The sequence below is a fragment of the Polypterus senegalus genome, chromosome 9, assembly GCF_016835505.1.
Source record: "Polypterus senegalus isolate Bchr_013 chromosome 9, ASM1683550v1, whole genome shotgun sequence".
Taxonomy (NCBI): Eukaryota; Metazoa; Chordata; class Cladistia; order Polypteriformes; family Polypteridae; genus Polypterus; species Polypterus senegalus.
The window spans coordinates 57,780,764-57,798,900 of record NC_053162.1 but is presented as its reverse complement, the minus strand read 5'-3'; the positions used below and the strand labels follow the sequence as shown (position 1 = coordinate 57,798,900).

At 35.9% G+C, this 18,137-nt stretch overlaps 1 protein-coding gene across 3 annotated transcripts in view; it reads left to right on the top strand.

Annotated features, from left to right (window-relative positions):
- Positions 1 to 4,286, top strand: part of phkb (phosphorylase kinase, beta) — a 167,795-nt gene extending 163,509 nt beyond the window's left edge. For all 3 annotated transcript variants that reach the window (XM_039763121.1, XM_039763120.1, XM_039763122.1), the window contains one exon: positions 2,618 to 4,286. In XM_039763121.1, coding sequence (XP_039619055.1) covers positions 2,618 to 2,755 — 138 coding nt within the window. In that variant the 3' untranslated portion in view covers positions 2,756 to 4,286. The remainder of the gene's footprint in view (positions 1 to 2,617) is intronic.
- The last annotated feature ends 13,851 nt before the right edge of the window (positions 4,287 to 18,137 follow it).

The following is an 18,137-nucleotide window of genomic DNA, read 5'->3' as shown; positions in this document are numbered from 1 at the left end:
TTTGGAGCTGCATTAAGTTTTTATGGTGGCTGGATTGTCAATCCTACCACCAACCTCCAAAGTTTTTCCTGCAAGTTGGAGAACCGTGTGCAAGGCGGATATAGTTTAACATCTGGAATAACCAACCTGAAAAAAAAATTGTTACTTGCAGTAACTTGCAACACTGTGCAGAAATAATTAGAAGACACATATATTCAAATCCCTATATTAATATTTTTACAATTCATAGGACAAAGCTCTGCATTTTTTAAAATCTGTAATAACACAAGGCAAACCTACTCAATTGTTTAAAGCTGGCTTTAATTAATTGTTCAAATTTAATTTCAACTCAGTTTATTCTTATAACACACATTTCTATTTTTGAGGAAATTACAATGGTAAAATAAATAATCAGAAGGAGCCACATTCAGAATATCTTGAAACACTTAGTTTGGTGTGAACAGAATGCAGGATCATGTTCTATTTATCACAAGTCTTTCAAAATGGACTTGCATCATTTAAATGCACGATGTTAAATCTCAGTTGACATAATTATTTACAATCTGTCAGCAGTAATTGTCTTTGACAAAGAATTAAACATCCTAGGAGTGACAACTGATTATACTTTTTCTTGTTGGAAGCTAAAATTAAACTGATTTTAATGACATTCCTTTTTCAGCTTGTTTATGGTCTCTAGTGCCCCATGATTAAGGAAAAAAGCAAGCAAAACAAAACAAGATGGCTGAAGGTCCATAAACCCTGCTTTTCTTTTTAGTTTTGCAGTTTAATATAAAATGTTTTCTTTTTAAGAGATAATGTTGCTCTGTCAACATTTGACTCTTTTTTTTAACACATGCTCTTTTGGGAAAACAAAGTTATACTACTTGGATTAGTTTTAATTTAATGAGTAGTGTGTACATAAGTAGTGGTGCTAATTAACATGATGCCAAGAAACATAAAATACATTTTAAAAGCTGTATCATTTTAATGAAAAGTGTACATAATAACTTACCCAATTATACTGTTTTGGTTATAATCATTTATATTTTTAGTCTACATGTAGTGATATTTATGCTTGTACCTAGAGATAGCTGCTTCTTGGTTTGTTTTAAGTTCTGACCTTCTGTAGAATCAAGCCTATTGCCCCATTGGTGATACATTCATTTGTATAGTGGAGGCTGAGGTCTCACAAACCTTTCGAAGATGTCACTTTTATAAATGTACAATAAATATTTTCTCTTCAGACAAAAGAAAATCAATTACACAGCAGTCAGCTTTTTACCATGGTGAAACATCTTAAACATCTTTGGCATCTCAAATAAATACCTAGGTTAAAGACTTGGCCCATAAATTAATTGTTTTCACATTAGTATGTGTTTAATTCCAAGTGCAGTATAAATGTGAATATATTCTGCTTTTTTAGTCATTAGTAAAATTTTTTGTCCCTTTCTAGTGAATCTCATGATACAGATTGAAACATATCCTTCAGGATTTCAGTGAAATTTTATAGCAGTCATTATTAGTATGAAAATATTTTGACAATAATAAAATATTAATTTATTTTCATTTTGATCCTGGTAGCAATTGGTAGCAAGTACAAGTAGTGTAGCAGAGGAGTAGTGTTAGTGTCAGAAGCAATGTATCACAAGTATATCCACCATGCAGTAGAATTCTCGAATTGATCATATGTTAGTTGCAGGAAATTGCAGTAGTAATGCTGGAAGTTGGTAAAGTTTGAAGAGAGGTATCTAGGTGACATAAAAAAGATGCAACAGGACTGGGTCATTAAAGAAATATGTAGAGTGAAGAAAAATCATCTAGTAAGATGGTGAAGTTTCTTTCTGAAGGTTAAAGTGTCATTTTACATTCTATTAATGCAATGTGCCAGTTTTATGGTTTATAGTCCTCCTTAAGTGTTAACGCACCACACAACTTGAAATACAAGTGGCTGCCGAAAACTGCTAACTTACTAAGTGTGAAGTACATCTTAACATTAGGTGATAAGCATATTGTTTATAATTTGATACGTCATTTGTAAGTCATAATCATTTAAAACATCTTTATTCCAGCATTGAACTATGCCCACACATGTCCACTTGTATTATTTTGTCCCTAAAAGACAACTTTGTTATGCATTAAAACATACATTCTCTAATTATAAGTTAATGAAAAAGAGTTAATATGGTAGTGCTTGTTTTTGCAGTAGATAGTTAACCACTCTTTTTCTTCATTGCTCAACTATTTGGTAACAATCATGTGACAATAAGTGTTTTGGCTCCAGATTCATGAAGTCTACACATAGACATTTTGTATCAGTGTTAATTTAATTAACTTGCTATTCTTTCTTGAAAATATAACCACATTTCTCTTTATATGCATTTCTTGTAATCTGTGCTCAGTAAGATCCATGGTCATAATTTCAGATTAAATTTGTATAGTTTCTTCACTCATTTAATTTTTTTTTTCTTTTTCTGTGACCTAAAGCAAACACTGAAATTTTATAAAATTTATAGAACACTCCGTGGTAGCTCTTTCACGTTTAATGAGTTTAATGGTAATTAATAGATCTTGCATAAACCAAGCAGCTGTTTTTCAAGTGTTAAATAAAATATTAAAATCTGAACTGTTTTTTGCATAGGATGATATGACTTCATTATACAATACGGCTCCACTGGGAAAAAGAGGAACCTCAAGCTATTTGACAAAGGCAGTGATGAATGCTTTGCTTGAGGGCGAGATCAAACCAAGTAATGATGACCCATGTACTGTCAGCTAAATAAAACGTACATCTGAAGATCTTTCAATTGCAGGAAAACTCTGCAGGTGAAATGTGTGAGATGTAATATTGTAGAACTCTGAAGTGTTAAAGTAGCTTGATCTTGGCTGTTTTGTCAGTATGGAAATTATGTTATTTAAAAATGCTAAAATGTTTTGTTTAAAACAGCCAGGGGTACTTGATAGAAAACACTTGAAGAGCAATTGAATAAATTATAACTGTTTAGAACTGGATAATCTCATTAACATCTATATACTGATTACTTCCTCATGCCAATCACAGAGTTATAATGAAATATGAAAACACAAATATATAACCAGATAAAAATTTAAATGTTTTATTTTTTATTTTATCATATTTATAGTCCAGGATAAAAAAACATATATAAAGGCAGTTGTTTACAATTTTTGCCCATTATTTGAATAGCAATTTTAACTCTTAACATTCTGTGGTTGAAAAGAAGTAGTTTTATTCATCAATTTATGCTGATCATGTTATTGTTGTAGAACCATGAACCATAGTACAGTATCACACTTATTAATCATTTGATGGTATTAAATAGAATTTCTCCAAATGTAGTTTCCATGTGTTACTTGTGCTTACACACATGCTTTATATTTGTTTTTTATAAAAGCCTGTTTTTCAGTCACAATTCCATGCCACAGACTTTACTATAATTATGATAAAGGCATATTTTAAGCTTCTTGTGAAGTTCTTTGTATTTAGTTGATTGAAGGGTTTCCAGAGTCTGATGTGCAAGCTTGAAGATTTATGATAGTTTTTAATGTTCCTGGAAATATAGAACAACCCTGAAAAATAAGTAGTAGGCTTGAAGCTCTATCATAGTTAATTGGCATTAGCATTACTTTTTGACAGATTTGACCAGATTTAGAACATCTGATGAAAAGGAGCACATGAATGAAATCTTGACAGCTTAAATATCTCTATATTACAGTCTGTTCTTCCGTAACATCTGTTACCAGTGAATGATAAAACACGTCAGCATTTCATATGAAAAGCCTTTATCCGAACAAAAGCAACTTACTGAAATCAGAGACATTTTCTGGAAATTTACTTGTATATGAATCATTTGAAAAATGTAAAATAAAGTAGATAAATAAGGTTTTCGAAAACTACGTCGAAATCAGAGTATTTTGAGAATTTACCTCTTTTTCAGAATTAACCATGTAAGTGTCATGATGAGTATGATCTTGTTCATGTTCTTGTGATTAAAATTCATCAGTGCTGACAGAATTATACAAGTTGAAAACAGTAAACTTAAAATGATTGTAGATTTTCTAAATGTAAAAGACAATTGTATGGAATTATTTATTACAACTTTATTGTCAGATATAGCCTCATTGATAAAGAAAGACTGTAGGTTTATTGTATCAGTTTTTTCCTTCTCTAGCAAGATCATTTTTAAATCATGTATATTGTTCTGTTAGAATAGGGTCTTGTATAATGCATTTGGTTTGGAATAAAAAGAATGTATGCAGGTTTGTGCATAAATAAACTTATTCAGAACTTATCCTAGCGTGGTTGTAATTCATTTGTGCTTATGCAGTTTTTAGCTGCACACCAGCTAGTAAGTATTTATATGATTCTCACTTATTCGTGACTTTTAGTCTTGATAGCTAAGATGTTGCATCCATATAGCCTTTTTTTTTTTTTTTTGCACCAGTAAACACTGAATACCATTCTTAAAATATAGTGAAAGTTATATTGGAATTGTTAATTCACATCTCTGCAGCAAAACAGGGGAGAATGGAGAGGACTGAGTTATTATTCCACCATTTAGGCTTGTTTATAGAAAGGACAAAACAGCCATCAAGAAAGGAGACTGAGCAGTCTTGCAGCTGACACTGAGAGAAAGAGACAGTCAACAGGACCTAATGAAAAAATAGGTAGGAGGATACTTTTCAAAGTGTCGTATATGTAGAAGTTAAAATATCCATTAGCCTATGAAAAGCAAGCCAAAATTTGCATTAAATGATTTATTTTTTGACAGCTACTTGTTCTCGTTTTCCTTTTTTCGCTTCGAACAGGATAAAAATTTTAAATATGCTAAAATGAAAGGAAATTTCCAAGTTTACAAGTTTCTTGAACATAAGCAAACATTTTCTTTTGCAAATAAAAATTGAGCAATTCACAAGTTACAGTCAGTCAAAAATTACTTTAGTGTCTGCAATCAGCTATAAGTACTCTAAATGTTGTTATATTTGTCTTTATTTATTACCTTGGAAATTATATACAAGTTTTAATTTATGTCTCTAATATAATGCAGTATATTTCATTCTATGTGCAGGTAAAGAATTGATATATCTGTACCTATTGTGCTATTTTTAATGTGTATTGTTTGTCAAATCAGGTATATTCAGATTCCTTTTGTTTCTGTAATTAGCAAATCTGAGGTAATTTGTCTTAGAAACAACAAATCTGAATGGAGTTTTTGTTACATCATGTTTTTGTTTCAGTCTAATTATCCATCCTTTTTCTTCCTCTGTATTTATGTCCATGGGTTCATTACCTGTGAAAAATACTTTTTTTTTTCTTTCTTTGGGTAGCCATAGACTTGCTGTGTGAACTGTGCAGGTAAAGCACGAGTCAGTTTGCTTCTTTATTTCAAATAGGGGGCAAAGGGTTCTTTGTTTATTAAACATAAAATGCTCATTGTAAGCATAAAAGTGTTCTATTTTTGTGAAAAGTAAAATAATGGAAAGCAGAGTATATCTTCAGGTAGTAAGCTGTGCTTCTGATGCTGTTAAATTGTACAGCTCTAACCATGGCCATGGCCAACCTGTCATTCCTGATTTGTCTTATGTAAATTGCTTTATTTTCATGCACAGTATTTTTCATGAATTATTCATTTTGTAGAATAATACTATTAAAAATAATCCAAACAACACTGTTCTAGAAGTAATTTTGGTCAAAATAATAATTCAGTTAGAATGATCACACAGGTAAGAAAGAATTAGTAAACTAATCTAGAAAACGGTAACTGAGTTAAATTTATTTCAGTTCCTTCTTGTATATTGCTTTTTCTGTTGGACAGGCTTAAATGGCTATATAATTTTACATACAATATTTAAAACCCAAAATATGATGCCATATGTACTGTATATTTGCATATGGATGTTCTTTTTTCCCCTAACATTTTGCAATCTCTTGGGTTACTAAATCTCTTAATGCTAGTTACGGTGCCTTCAGAAAGTGTTTTGCAGCCTTATGCTAAAATCATTTAAATTCATTTATTTGCTCATCACACAGCAGCCAATATCCCAGAAAGACAAAGTGAAACAGGATTGTTGGAATTTTTGGAAAAAAAAAATTAATTTTATTTAAAAAAAAAAAAATGGAAATATTGCATTAAGACAAGTATTCTGACCCTTTACTCTGTTTGAAGCATCTTTGGCAGCAATGACGGCCTGGTGTCTTCTTAGGTATAATGTGAAAAACCTGGATTTGGGGATTTTCTGCTATTCTCAAGGTCTGCCATTTGGGATGGAGACTGTCAAACAGCTATTTTCAGGTCTCTACAATGATATTCTACAGGGTTGAAGTCTGGGCTCCAGCATGACAACTCAAGGACATTCACAGAGTTGTTCCTAAGCCAATCCTTTGTTGTCTTTGCTTCGTGTTTAGGGTCATTGTCCTGTTGGAAGGTGCACCTTCAGCTCAGTCTGGGGTTCATAGCACTTTGGAGCAGGTTTCCATTAAGGATATCTCTACACATTTTTCATTTCAGCTTACCCTCAACCTTGACTAGTCTCCCAGCCCTATCCTCCAAAAAGAAACCTGACAGCACGATGCTGCTACCATCATGCTTCACCTCTGGAATGGTGAGGAGTATTGCTTGATCTTCTCCAGATGTGACACTTTGGCTTCATCAGACCAGAGAATCTTGTTTTTTATAATTGGAGAGTCCTTTAAGTGCCTTTTTGAAAATTCCAAGTGGATTTTTGTGTGTCATCTGGCCATCTGCCATAAAGCCCAGATCAGTGTAGTATTGCAGTGGTGATTGTTCTTCTGGAAGTGTCCTCCATCTCTAAATAGGTTCTCTGGAGCTTACCCAGAGTGATCATCAGGCTCGTGGTCACCTCTCTTACCAAAGTCTAGTTTGGATTAGCAGCAAGCTCTAATAACATTTGTTGTTGTTCCAGACTTCTTCCATTTAGGAATTATGGAAGCCACTGTGCTCTTGGGAACCTTTAATGCTGCAGACATTTTTTGCAGCCTTCCCTAGATCTGTATTCCTCAAAACAATCCTTTCTCTAAAATTTGCCAGCATTTCTTTAAACTTCGTGGACTGTTTTTGGTTCTGATACACATGCCATCTTTGGGACCTTATATAGAAAGGTGTGTGCCTTTCCTAATTACGTAGCACATTTTCCTCCAAATACTTTGTAATAATAATAGCTAAACACGGTTACAAAAGAAAAATGTAACCTAAAAAACAGTTATTTATTACACTAGAGAATCATAATGTCCAGCTTCATTAAAAAGTATAGTCGGGTGGCCAGTGAGGAGAGGAAAATCTTCATTTTGTGGGATATTGAACAAAATCAACCTGTCAGGTTCCAAGGCCAAAAGACCACCCAGTCCCCCAGGCATTGTACAGTCCATAAAGGGATATTCATGTGGCACTCTGTTCACCTTCCCAGCATAGCCCCACCCCCAAGTAACAGAAGAAAAAGAAAAGACATAACAGTACTAATTACTATCAGTAGGCTATAAAGCAACACATAAAATTGCTTTTTATGAAAAGTATCAAGGAATGTTAGTGATGCTCCTAAATTTGCAAAGGTTAAAAAAAATCTGGATCAATGAGATGTGTGTGTAGTTGTTTTCTGAAATGTTCATCTGTACTGACCTGGTGTTTCTCTGATGGTAGAGTATTGCAGATTTGTGTTGCATAGAAAGAGAATGCCACCTCAGCAGTTTTTGTATGATTCATTCTTAGAATACTCAGCAAGCTGGTGTTAGAGGATCAACGATTGCAATTATAAATGTAGGAGGGACAAGCAGTCCAAAATGTAAGAAGGAGCTAGATTGTTTAAGTATTTATATACAATTAAAGGTACAGGGTGGTGCAGGGAAATGGGAAGTTTTTCATTGACATCCAGTGTCATGAATAAACACTTTACACAATACATTAAATAATGAAATGTATTGTACAGGATATGCAATTAATGATGATAATCAATATTAATTTTAAGTTTTGAAGAAAAAATCATGAAGGTGTTGTCCACTCCTCCATACACGTTCTGGCAGCCTGTTTTGGACTGCTCGATGGACCATGTCAAGTGGAATGCCAGAGAGTTCCTCTTCAATCCTCCTTTTTAGTTCAGTAATGGTTGCAGGACGTGTGCAGTACACTTCCCAAAAGAAAATATCACAAACAGTGGAACGTCACTGTTATGTGAAATGACATGCCTTCCAAATAATCTTTGAATAGCTGCCATCGATTGGTGGGCAGTATGTGAAGTGGCTCCACCTGGGGAGTTCTTTTTTTAAGGCTGAACCTGTTGCTTCGAAATTACGCACCCATGACACCAAAATTCCCTTTGTGCAGCACTCACACTTTCACCATTCTTACAAAAGGCTTTGGCAACAAACAGTCATTGTGCACCTCCCCACTGCTCTATTATAACTAATGGCAAGGGGTTCTAAACAAGGTCTCATTGGTCCAAAAAAACTGACATCGCTGCAGGGTCGACAACACCTAGTTCCAAAATTTCCCGCTTCTCTGCGCCTCCCCGTATTTAAATAAAAATCTTACAGGATACTGGTAACCAGCATAATGATGGTTAGACCGGTGTAATGCACTTGGATTTTGCATTTTTTTTAGTTCGAACTCTTGCAGTTGCATTTTGGACTAATTGCAGCAGGCTTATGTCTTTTTTTTGGTAATCCTAAAAAGTGTGTGTTGCAATAATCTACAATGCTAAAGACGAAAGCATGTATTAACTTTTAAGCATCTTGTAGTGATGTGAAAGATCTAACTTGTGTGCTATTAACTTAGAGTTCTGAAACACCAAAGAATTTCAAACAAAAATGTCCACTGGGGGAGATTTACCATCAAAACCTTACTAGACACAGTATATAGAGGCTTGCAATGTTTGGGCACCCTTGCTTAAAATATCTGTTACTTTGACTAGTTAAGTGAGCAGAAGATGAACCAATCACCAAAAGGTATAAAGTTAAAGATGACATATTTCTTTAATATTTTAAGCAAGATTACATTTTCATTTCCATCATTGAAAGGTCTAAAATACCAAAAAAATGAAACGGCCTGAAGCAAACTTAGGCAAGTATAGCAGCTTGTAAACACTTTTTGTAGCCAGCTAAGAGTCTCTCAGATCTTACTTGGGTATTTTTGCCCATTTGTCCTTGCAAAAGCCGCCTAATTCTGCAAGATTCTTGGGCTGTTTTGCATGCACTGCTCTTTTGAGATCTATCTACAGATTTTCAATGATATTTAGGACAGGGGACTGTGAGGGCTATGGCCAAGCAGTCATCTTGTGCCTTTTGAGGTATTCCATTGTAGATTTTGAGGTGTGTTTCATATCATTATTTTGTTGTAGGACCTATGTTTTTTTTAATTGCAGCTTTTTTACCGATGGTGTGATGGTTGCTTTCAGAATTTGCTGGTATTTATTTGAACCCATTCTCCCATCTACCAATGATATGTTCCCTGTGCTCCTGGCTGCAACACAAGTCCAAAGCATGATCAATCCACCCCATTGCTTGATAGTTGGAGAGGTGTTCTTTTCCTGGAATTCGGAATTTCTCTAAACATACCTTCGCACATTGTGACCAAAAAGGTCTACTTTGTCTTCATCAGTCATTTGTAAACTTCAGGCACTGAATTTCGTGGGTAGGATGCAGATCATATTTGTTCATGTGTCAGTGCACAATAGAACAGTGTGCCACCACACCAGATTCTGCTAAATCTTCCTGAAGGTCTTTTGCAGTCAAGCAGTTCACCCTCTGCTCATTTAACTATTCACAGTAATAGACATTATAAGCAAGGGTGCACAGACTTTTGCAAACCACTGTAAATGCAAATGCAGGATCGTTATAAAATAAAAGAAAGATTTCACAAAAGGCTCTGTTACACTGTGAAGTGCACAAACAATCAATTGCCAGCAAAGGCAATCCAAGGCAAACAAAGCCCCGATAGACTAATCATGAAAAGAACATACAGTATGCAAACTCGCAAGAAACACCACTCCTTACCGCAATCAAGATGATCTGCCAGGAAGCGTGGGAATCACTCACCTTTATAGAGCTGAGAGCAGTCCCTGGCGGAGATGGGCAGATGGTCCCACCTCATGGCGGACCACGTAACAAAGTCATTGACACACAGGCAAAATCAAATACAAAGAAATATCTAAAATATAAAAAATAATCCTAAATAAAAATAAAAACAAAAGAATTTGAAAATGAGAGTTTGGTCTCGTCCGATGCGAGAGATGGACGTCTGAAGTGGAGCTCCGCTAGCAGTGGTGCTATTTTTCATATTATTTGCTTATTATTCTGAGATATCCTGTATTTATTCAACCCGAGAGGGACCGCTACAGTATATGTAAACACATATAAACATGGCCAACAAGAAGGGGGGTCCGAAAGAATCGAAGACTAAAGCTACATCCAAGCTGCGATCAGCAAGCCCTAGTTCGAGATACGGCCTCTCAGAGACAGACCTGAATCAGATGGGCGAAAGTACAGACTCCTCGGGACCACGGTCCGCTACATCGTCGCCTGCTGAGAGCGAAAAGGGGAGCGAAGGTGCGATCGTGAGTGCAGATGTGGATAGCTCGCCAATTGGAGAGGATTACCTGAAACTGGAAAAGGCCGGGAGGTCCGCGGCTTCAGTTACGCAATCACGCGGGACTGGAGCAGCGGGGACACCGGCTTCAGCAGAGTCTGCTGCTTCATCTACGGTACAAGAAGGCACATTTGAGCTATCTGAACTGAAAGTGTTGCTCGCTGACCTCAGGCAAGATATAAAGAAAAGCGAGAAGGCTAATGAGAAAGCAACGGCAAAGGCACATGAGAGACTGAAACAGGAGATGAAACAGGCCAATGAATGTCTGCGACAGGAAATCCAACAGGCAAATGAAAGGCTTCGTCAAGAGGTACAGCTTGAACTTCGACAGGTGCTGGGTAAAATTGAAGAGCGCATTGAGAAAAACTCGCTAAACTGAGCACGCTTGCTGATCGATTGGAGCATCTTAGTGAGACATTCACGAATCGGATCGAAATAGCCGAACATCTAGCTGCCAGTGCCGAGGAAAGAGCAGTAAATGTCAGTTCGGAATGTAAAAACTCGGAGAAAAACTTGGAGACAGACTGGCTGCTTTAGAAGATGGGAATAGAAGGTATAATGTCAGAATTGAAGGCTTGCCGGAGAATCGAGAAAGTTTAAACCCGGTGAAATTCGCAACTGAACTTTTTTCTAAAATAATCGGGGCGACTTTAAAGCAGAATCTGAGATAGCAGCGGCTTACAGCAGACGCTGATCAAACACCGTCAGACCCGACCAAGATCTTTTATAGTCCGTTTTGAACGATTATCATTTAAGTTAGAGGTGATGGAACTCCTCAGGAAAAAAAGGAAGATATTATATATGAAGATTGCCAATTCGCGTCTTCCCTGACTTCTCTCCAGCAACAGCTATCAAACGCCGCCTTCTATAATATTAAACAGCTGCTACGGCAAGCCAATGTCAAATACGGCCTCCTGTATCCGCAAAACTGAAAGTGGAATGGCAGGGCATTTCTATGTTTTCGCTAGCAAGGAGGAGGCAGAAAATGAGTTAAGAAAGCTGATCCCGGACTATTCTGATACATAATTGTGAGTCATGGCGGTAAATGATAAAGCTAGGATTAATAATCTACTGTCTGATCTATTTGTTTTAAAATAAGGGTTTTTATCAGCATATATTCTCATATTCTTATATTATTATTACTTACTTATTACTTATCATTACTTAGTATTACTAGGGCTAAATGTTTGTGTTTTATTGTGCTTAATTACGTTTTCCTCCTTTTTTTTTCTTTTCTAATTATTTCATGTGTACCCTAAATGAGACTGTTCAATATCATACCCTTGGTTTGCTGTTATTGCTATTACTGCATTAAGACTTGTTATGCTTGTTTTGGACACATCTTTAACACCATCACCTGGGTTTATTATCTGGGGATATCATCTTAATGCACTAAAATTGATGAAGATTATATGTATGTATGTATGTATATATATATATATATATATATGTATATGTATATATATATATATATATATATATATTAAGTGCAAAATTCTTTTCTTTCTTTTTCCTCTTTTAAAGACTATATTGGTAACAGATATCTCTATCTTTTAACCTTAAAGCGCCACTGCATGGGGGCTTGATGTGCTTTGGACGTGCTCTGTCTCTGGGTATGTCAGAGGACTGGGACTGCATGAAGTGGGTTTTAGCCTCACCTGGGGAGGCAAAAAGGGAGGGTGGGGGTTAAGGGGAAGAGAAAGAGAGCAGGCTTGATCTATATCTAATCTATCATCTCAATCTTTATAATTATAACTATCAACGTAATAATAAGCTGCATGGCAACAACTCTTGGGGAATAGGAAATTAAGACCTAAACTATTTCACTTCCAGTTAAGACTATAATATGACACCAAAAACTCAGAATCAGTGTCTCCATGATGGGACAGTTACTTCGTAAGCTGGAATGTTAAAGGCCTGAATCACGAATTAAAGAGAAAGAAAGTACTTTCTCACCTAACAGGTCTAAATGCTAAAATAGTATTTTTACAGGAAACCCACTTACTAAGTAAGGATCAGTTCCGGCTGCAAAAGACTGGACTGGCCAAATGTTCCATTCTAGTTTTACAAAGAAAACTAGAGGGGTGGGAATTCTCATACATAGAACAGTACCATTTGTAGCATCAGATGTAGTATTGGATCCTGAAGGGAGATATGTGATGGTCATGGGAGACTTATCTAACTGTAAAATGATTTTGATAAATGTTTATGCACCTAATGTTGATGATAAGGAATTTATACAAAATTTATTTGCATCCATTCCCAATCTGAACACTCATAAACTTATAATGGCTGGGGACTTTAATTGTGTTCTAAATCCACTTTTAGATAAGACTTCCTCCACAGGGGAACGCAACTAACACCGCAAAGATAATTACAAAGTTTATAACTGATCACAACTTATCAGATCCCTGGAGGTTTTAAACCCAAATTCAAGAACATATTCTTTCTACTCACCAGTACATCATTGCTACTCAAGGATTGATTACTTCTTTATAGATAATAACTTCTTGCCTAAGATTAAATCTTGTAAATACGATGCTATTGTTATTTCAGACCATGCTCCGATGATCTTGGAGCTGAAATTACTAAGCCCCATACACTCACCCGCAGATGGCGTCTCAATCCGCTTCTATTAGCTGACGAGAATTGTACTGAATTTATATCCAAACAAATTGAATTCTTTCTAGAGACAAATACATCCCCTGAGATCTCTGCAGGAACACTCTGGGAAACTCTTAAGGCCTTCTTAAGAGGACAGATTATCTCATATCTTTCCCACAGAAATAAATCCGCGAAGAAAGTAGCAGAGATAAAAGCGAAATTACTAAAATAGATGAAGAACAGGCCAGACTACCAAGCGAGACTCTACATAAGAGGAGGCAGGCTCTACATTCAGAATTAAACCTCTTGACAACTAAAGAAACCGAACAACTAATTTACAAATCCAGACATCATTATTATGAACATGGAGAGAAAGCTAATAAGCTTTTAGCAACAAATTCACAAGCAAGAAGTGCAACGCAATCTCGTAATTACTAACACGAATGGAGATAAAATCATCGAACACAAAAATATAATGTGCACTTTTAGAGACTACTATAAATCCCTATATACTACTGAGTTTAAAGAAGACAATATACAATCTAATGCATTTCTGGATAAATTACAGATACCACAAATTGACGCTATTAGTGTGGAGGAGCTCGATAAACCTCTGTCATTATCAGAATTACTGGATGCTATAAAGTCACTCCAAGGTGGAAAAGCAGCAGGCCCTGATGGCTACCCTGCAGAGTTTTACAAGAAATTCTCCGCTCAGCTAGCTCCCTCCTATTAGCAACATTTACAGAAGCCAGAGATAACCAATCTCTTCCACAAACCTTTCGCCAAGCACTAATCACTGTCTTTCCAAAACAAAATAAGGACTTATTACAATGTGCATCATACAGACCAATTTCACTTCTGAATAACGACGTTAAAATACTCTCTAAAATCATAGCTAGAAGGATGGAGAAAGTGCTCCCTCAATAATATCACAAGACCAAACTGGATTTATTAGGGGCCGACACTTATCTTCAAATCTTCGACGCCTGTTTAATGTAATATACTCACCAACTAAATCAAACACCCCAGAAATATTATTATCATTGGATGCAGAAAAGCATTCGACATGATTGAATGGAAATACCTTTTACTATTTTGGAGAAGTTTGGGTTTGGCCCAACATGTGTGCATGGATTAAATTACTGTATACTAACCCAGAAGCTTCAGTTTGCATCAATAACATTTGCTCAGACTACTTTAAACTAGAACGTGGCACAAGACAAGGATGCCCTTTGTCACCACTGCTGTTTGCAATTGCCATTGAACCACTGGCAATACATTGTCGAAATACTGATCAGATAAAGGGGATTAGCAGAGAAGGACTGGAACAGAAAATCTCATTATATGCAGATGACATGGTACTGTATATATCGGATCCAGAAAATTCTGTGCCTGCAGTCTTAGCAGCACTCACAGAATTTCAAAAGCTCTCTGGTCTCAGAATTAATCTGAATAAAAGTGTACTCTTTCCGGTGAATTCGCAAGCATATAATATTAGATTAGACACCCTTCCTTTTATCATTGCAGAACAGTTTAAATACCTCGGGTAAACATCACAAGTAAACATAAAGCTCTTTATCAAAAAATTTCGTCGTCTGTATGGAAAAAATTAAACAAGACTTGCATAGATGGTCAACCCTTCATCTCACACTAGCTGGAAGAATTAACACTGTTAAGATGAATATTCTTCCTAAGCTCCTTTTTATTTCAAAACATACCAATATACATTAATAAATCGTTCTTTAAGCAATTAGATTCAACAATAACCTCATTTATTTGGAATTCTAAACATCCACGCATCAAAAGAGCGACCCTACAAAGACAAAAGGCAGAAGGCGGCATGGCTCTACCTAACTTCCAGTTTTATTACTGGGCGGCAAATATACAGTCGATAAGAACCTGGACACAAATAGAAGAACATACACAGGCATGGACCGCAATAGAAGTAAAATCCTGCAGTACTTCTTTGTATTCCTTGCTTTGTGCTCCAATAAACACACGTTATCGGCAATACACTAATAACCCAATTGTGCTCCACTCACTTAGAATCTGGAACCAATGTAGAAAGCATTTTAAGACGGAGAAGCTTCTTTCTGTGGCACCCTGCAAAAGAACCACCTCTTTCAACCCTCACAAACATATGCAGTTTTAATATCTGGAAAAATTTGGAATTAACTTGCTTAGAGACCTTTATATAGACAACGTCTTTGCATCCTATGAACAATTACGTTCCAAATTTAACATTCCAGCTACAAATTTCTTTCACTATCTTCAAATCAGGAACTTTGTTAAACAGAACCTTCCAGATTTTCCTCATCTTGCACCCTCATCCACGCTGGAAAAATTATTGCTCAATTTCAAGGAGTTAGACTCCATCTCTACAATATATAAAATCCTTTTACAATCCCTTCCTTTCAAAGATCCAAGAGGACACTGGGAAAATGACCTCTCAATTAATATATCAGAAAAGGAGTGGAAAGTAGCAATGCAGAGAATTCACTCAAGCTCCATATGCGCAAAGCATACAATTATACAACTCAAAATTATATATCGAGCACATCTGTCTCGACTAAAACTCTCCAAAATGTTTCCAGGGCATGATCCAACCTGCGAACGTTGCAACCAAGCCCCAGCCTCACTAGGTCACATGTTCTGGGCCTGCTCCAAATTAACATTATTCTGGACAAAAATTTTTAATTACCTCTCAGACAGTCTTGGACTCACAATCCCTCCTAACCCATTAACAGCTGTGTTTGGGGTTCTTCCAGAGGGTCTTAAAGTGGAGAAAGACAAACAAACTGTGATTGCATTCACTACACTGTTGGCACGCAGACTTATTCTGATAAACTGGAAGAACCCAAACTCTCCTCTTTTAAGTCAGTGGGAAACTGATGTGTTATATTATTTAAAATTGGAAAAAATCAAATACTCAGTTAGAGGATCTGTGCAGACTTTTTTCAAAACATGGCAGGATCTAATCAGTAATATTTTGAAATGATTTTATAAAGCACAGAGAATTTGTTGATTTAGGTATTTTTAAAAGCCTTAAATTTTACACCGTTTGGCTTGCTCTCTCTCTCAAGGGTGGGGATCGATCTGTTCTTAGCATAATTCTTTTTTTTTGTAAAAACTTGATTGCTATGTATTGATTGTAATAAAATTAATAAATAAATAAATAAATAAGAATTTGAAAATGAAAAAGCAAGATTCAAACACCGACCTAGGAAGGAACCCTGGCTGAAATATAACTCATGTTTCTTAAGTGCAGGAACACCTTGATAGTGATAGGCTGAATGTGTGATTTGAAGTTTAGCTCGGAATTTAAAGTAATGCATACAGTCTTTACTTCCGGCCTAATTTGTAAAACTAATGACAATTGGTGACACTGGGGTGTAACAGTAAAATTAAAGTTTTAGCAGATCACTGAAAAAATAAGCCTCTAGAGTACAAAATCAGTGCGTTGAAGTCCACGCCACTTAGTTACTCTGCCTTTCCCTGGCCATTATTGTACAGCATTGTAGATGTAAATGATCAGTTGGCCTGATATTTCCGGAGAAATATGCTGTGTGCAATTGCAATGTAATTTAATTTTTAGTTTTTTGAAAAATGACCTAGTTTTTTAAAAAAGTTCTTTAAAAACACACACACACACACACCAATCTCTGCCCCCTTTTTACGAGCTACATGACTGTCTAGCTTTTCTGAGAACATTGTGTTCAGCTCCCCAAACCACAGACACACGTCCTAGGTGCAAATGTTCGCTTTATTATTATCAGAGGTGGGTAGTAACGAGTTACATTTACTCCGTTACATCTACTTGAGTAACTTTTTAAAAAAAAATGTACATCTAAGAGTAGTTTTACTGCACCATACTTTTTACTTTTACTTGAGTACATTTGTGAAGAAGAAACGCTACTCCTACTCTGCTACATTGGGCAACACTCGACTCGTTACTTTTTTCCATGTACACATTACACTATATTTTTACCGGAGAGAAGCCGCCAGTGGATCTACTACATGACTGTTTCACAATCACACGTAGCAATAATAATCACAAGACTCCGTTTCACCAAGCAGACGTAGCAACAATAATCACAAGACTCCGTTTCACCAATCAGATGAAGCAACAATAATCACATGGCTCTGTTTCCCAAATCAGACGTAGCCATGCAGTCACATGACCACACACAAACTGTGGTGGCCATAGACATATATAGATAGATGCCGCATTCACTGTGTTGCCCAGTCAACATGATACGTCAGCGCGTCCACCCTATTTCGAGTGGCAAAAGTGCCATTTAAACTAATACAGGTAGACGTGGAAACTGGGTTTTCTGATGAAAAACAATAACGTTTAAAACAGCATTTTTTACATACAACAGATTTTGGTGAATCATTTACATGCAGTTATTTATATCTATTTATACACTAAAAATGGCAATTATTAAATAATTATTATTATTAAATAATTCCTCCCATATAAGTAACATTTCTCAGACTGCCTTCTTCCATCTCCGAAACATTTGTAGATGTCCTGTTCTTACGCAACACAGTACTGAAGTATTGGTTAATGCCCTAGTCATCTCGCGTATTACTGAAATGCTACTCTATCTGGCATCCCACAAAAACTTATCCATCGCTTACAACTTATTCAAAATTATGTTGTCAGGATAATAACCTGTTCTAAATCCACTGAACATACTACACATATTCTCTCTCAACATCACTGGCTCCCTGTTTACGGAATACAGTAATCCCTCCTCGAGGTTATATTCCAGAACCCCAAGCGAAAGGTGAAAATCCGTGAAGTAAAAACCATATGTTCATAATGGTTATTTTTATATATTTTAAACCCGTATAAACTCTCCCACACTCTTATAAACATTTCCCTCACAGTTAAACAGCATAAACCCTTTGTATTCTCTTAAATATTAGGTAAGA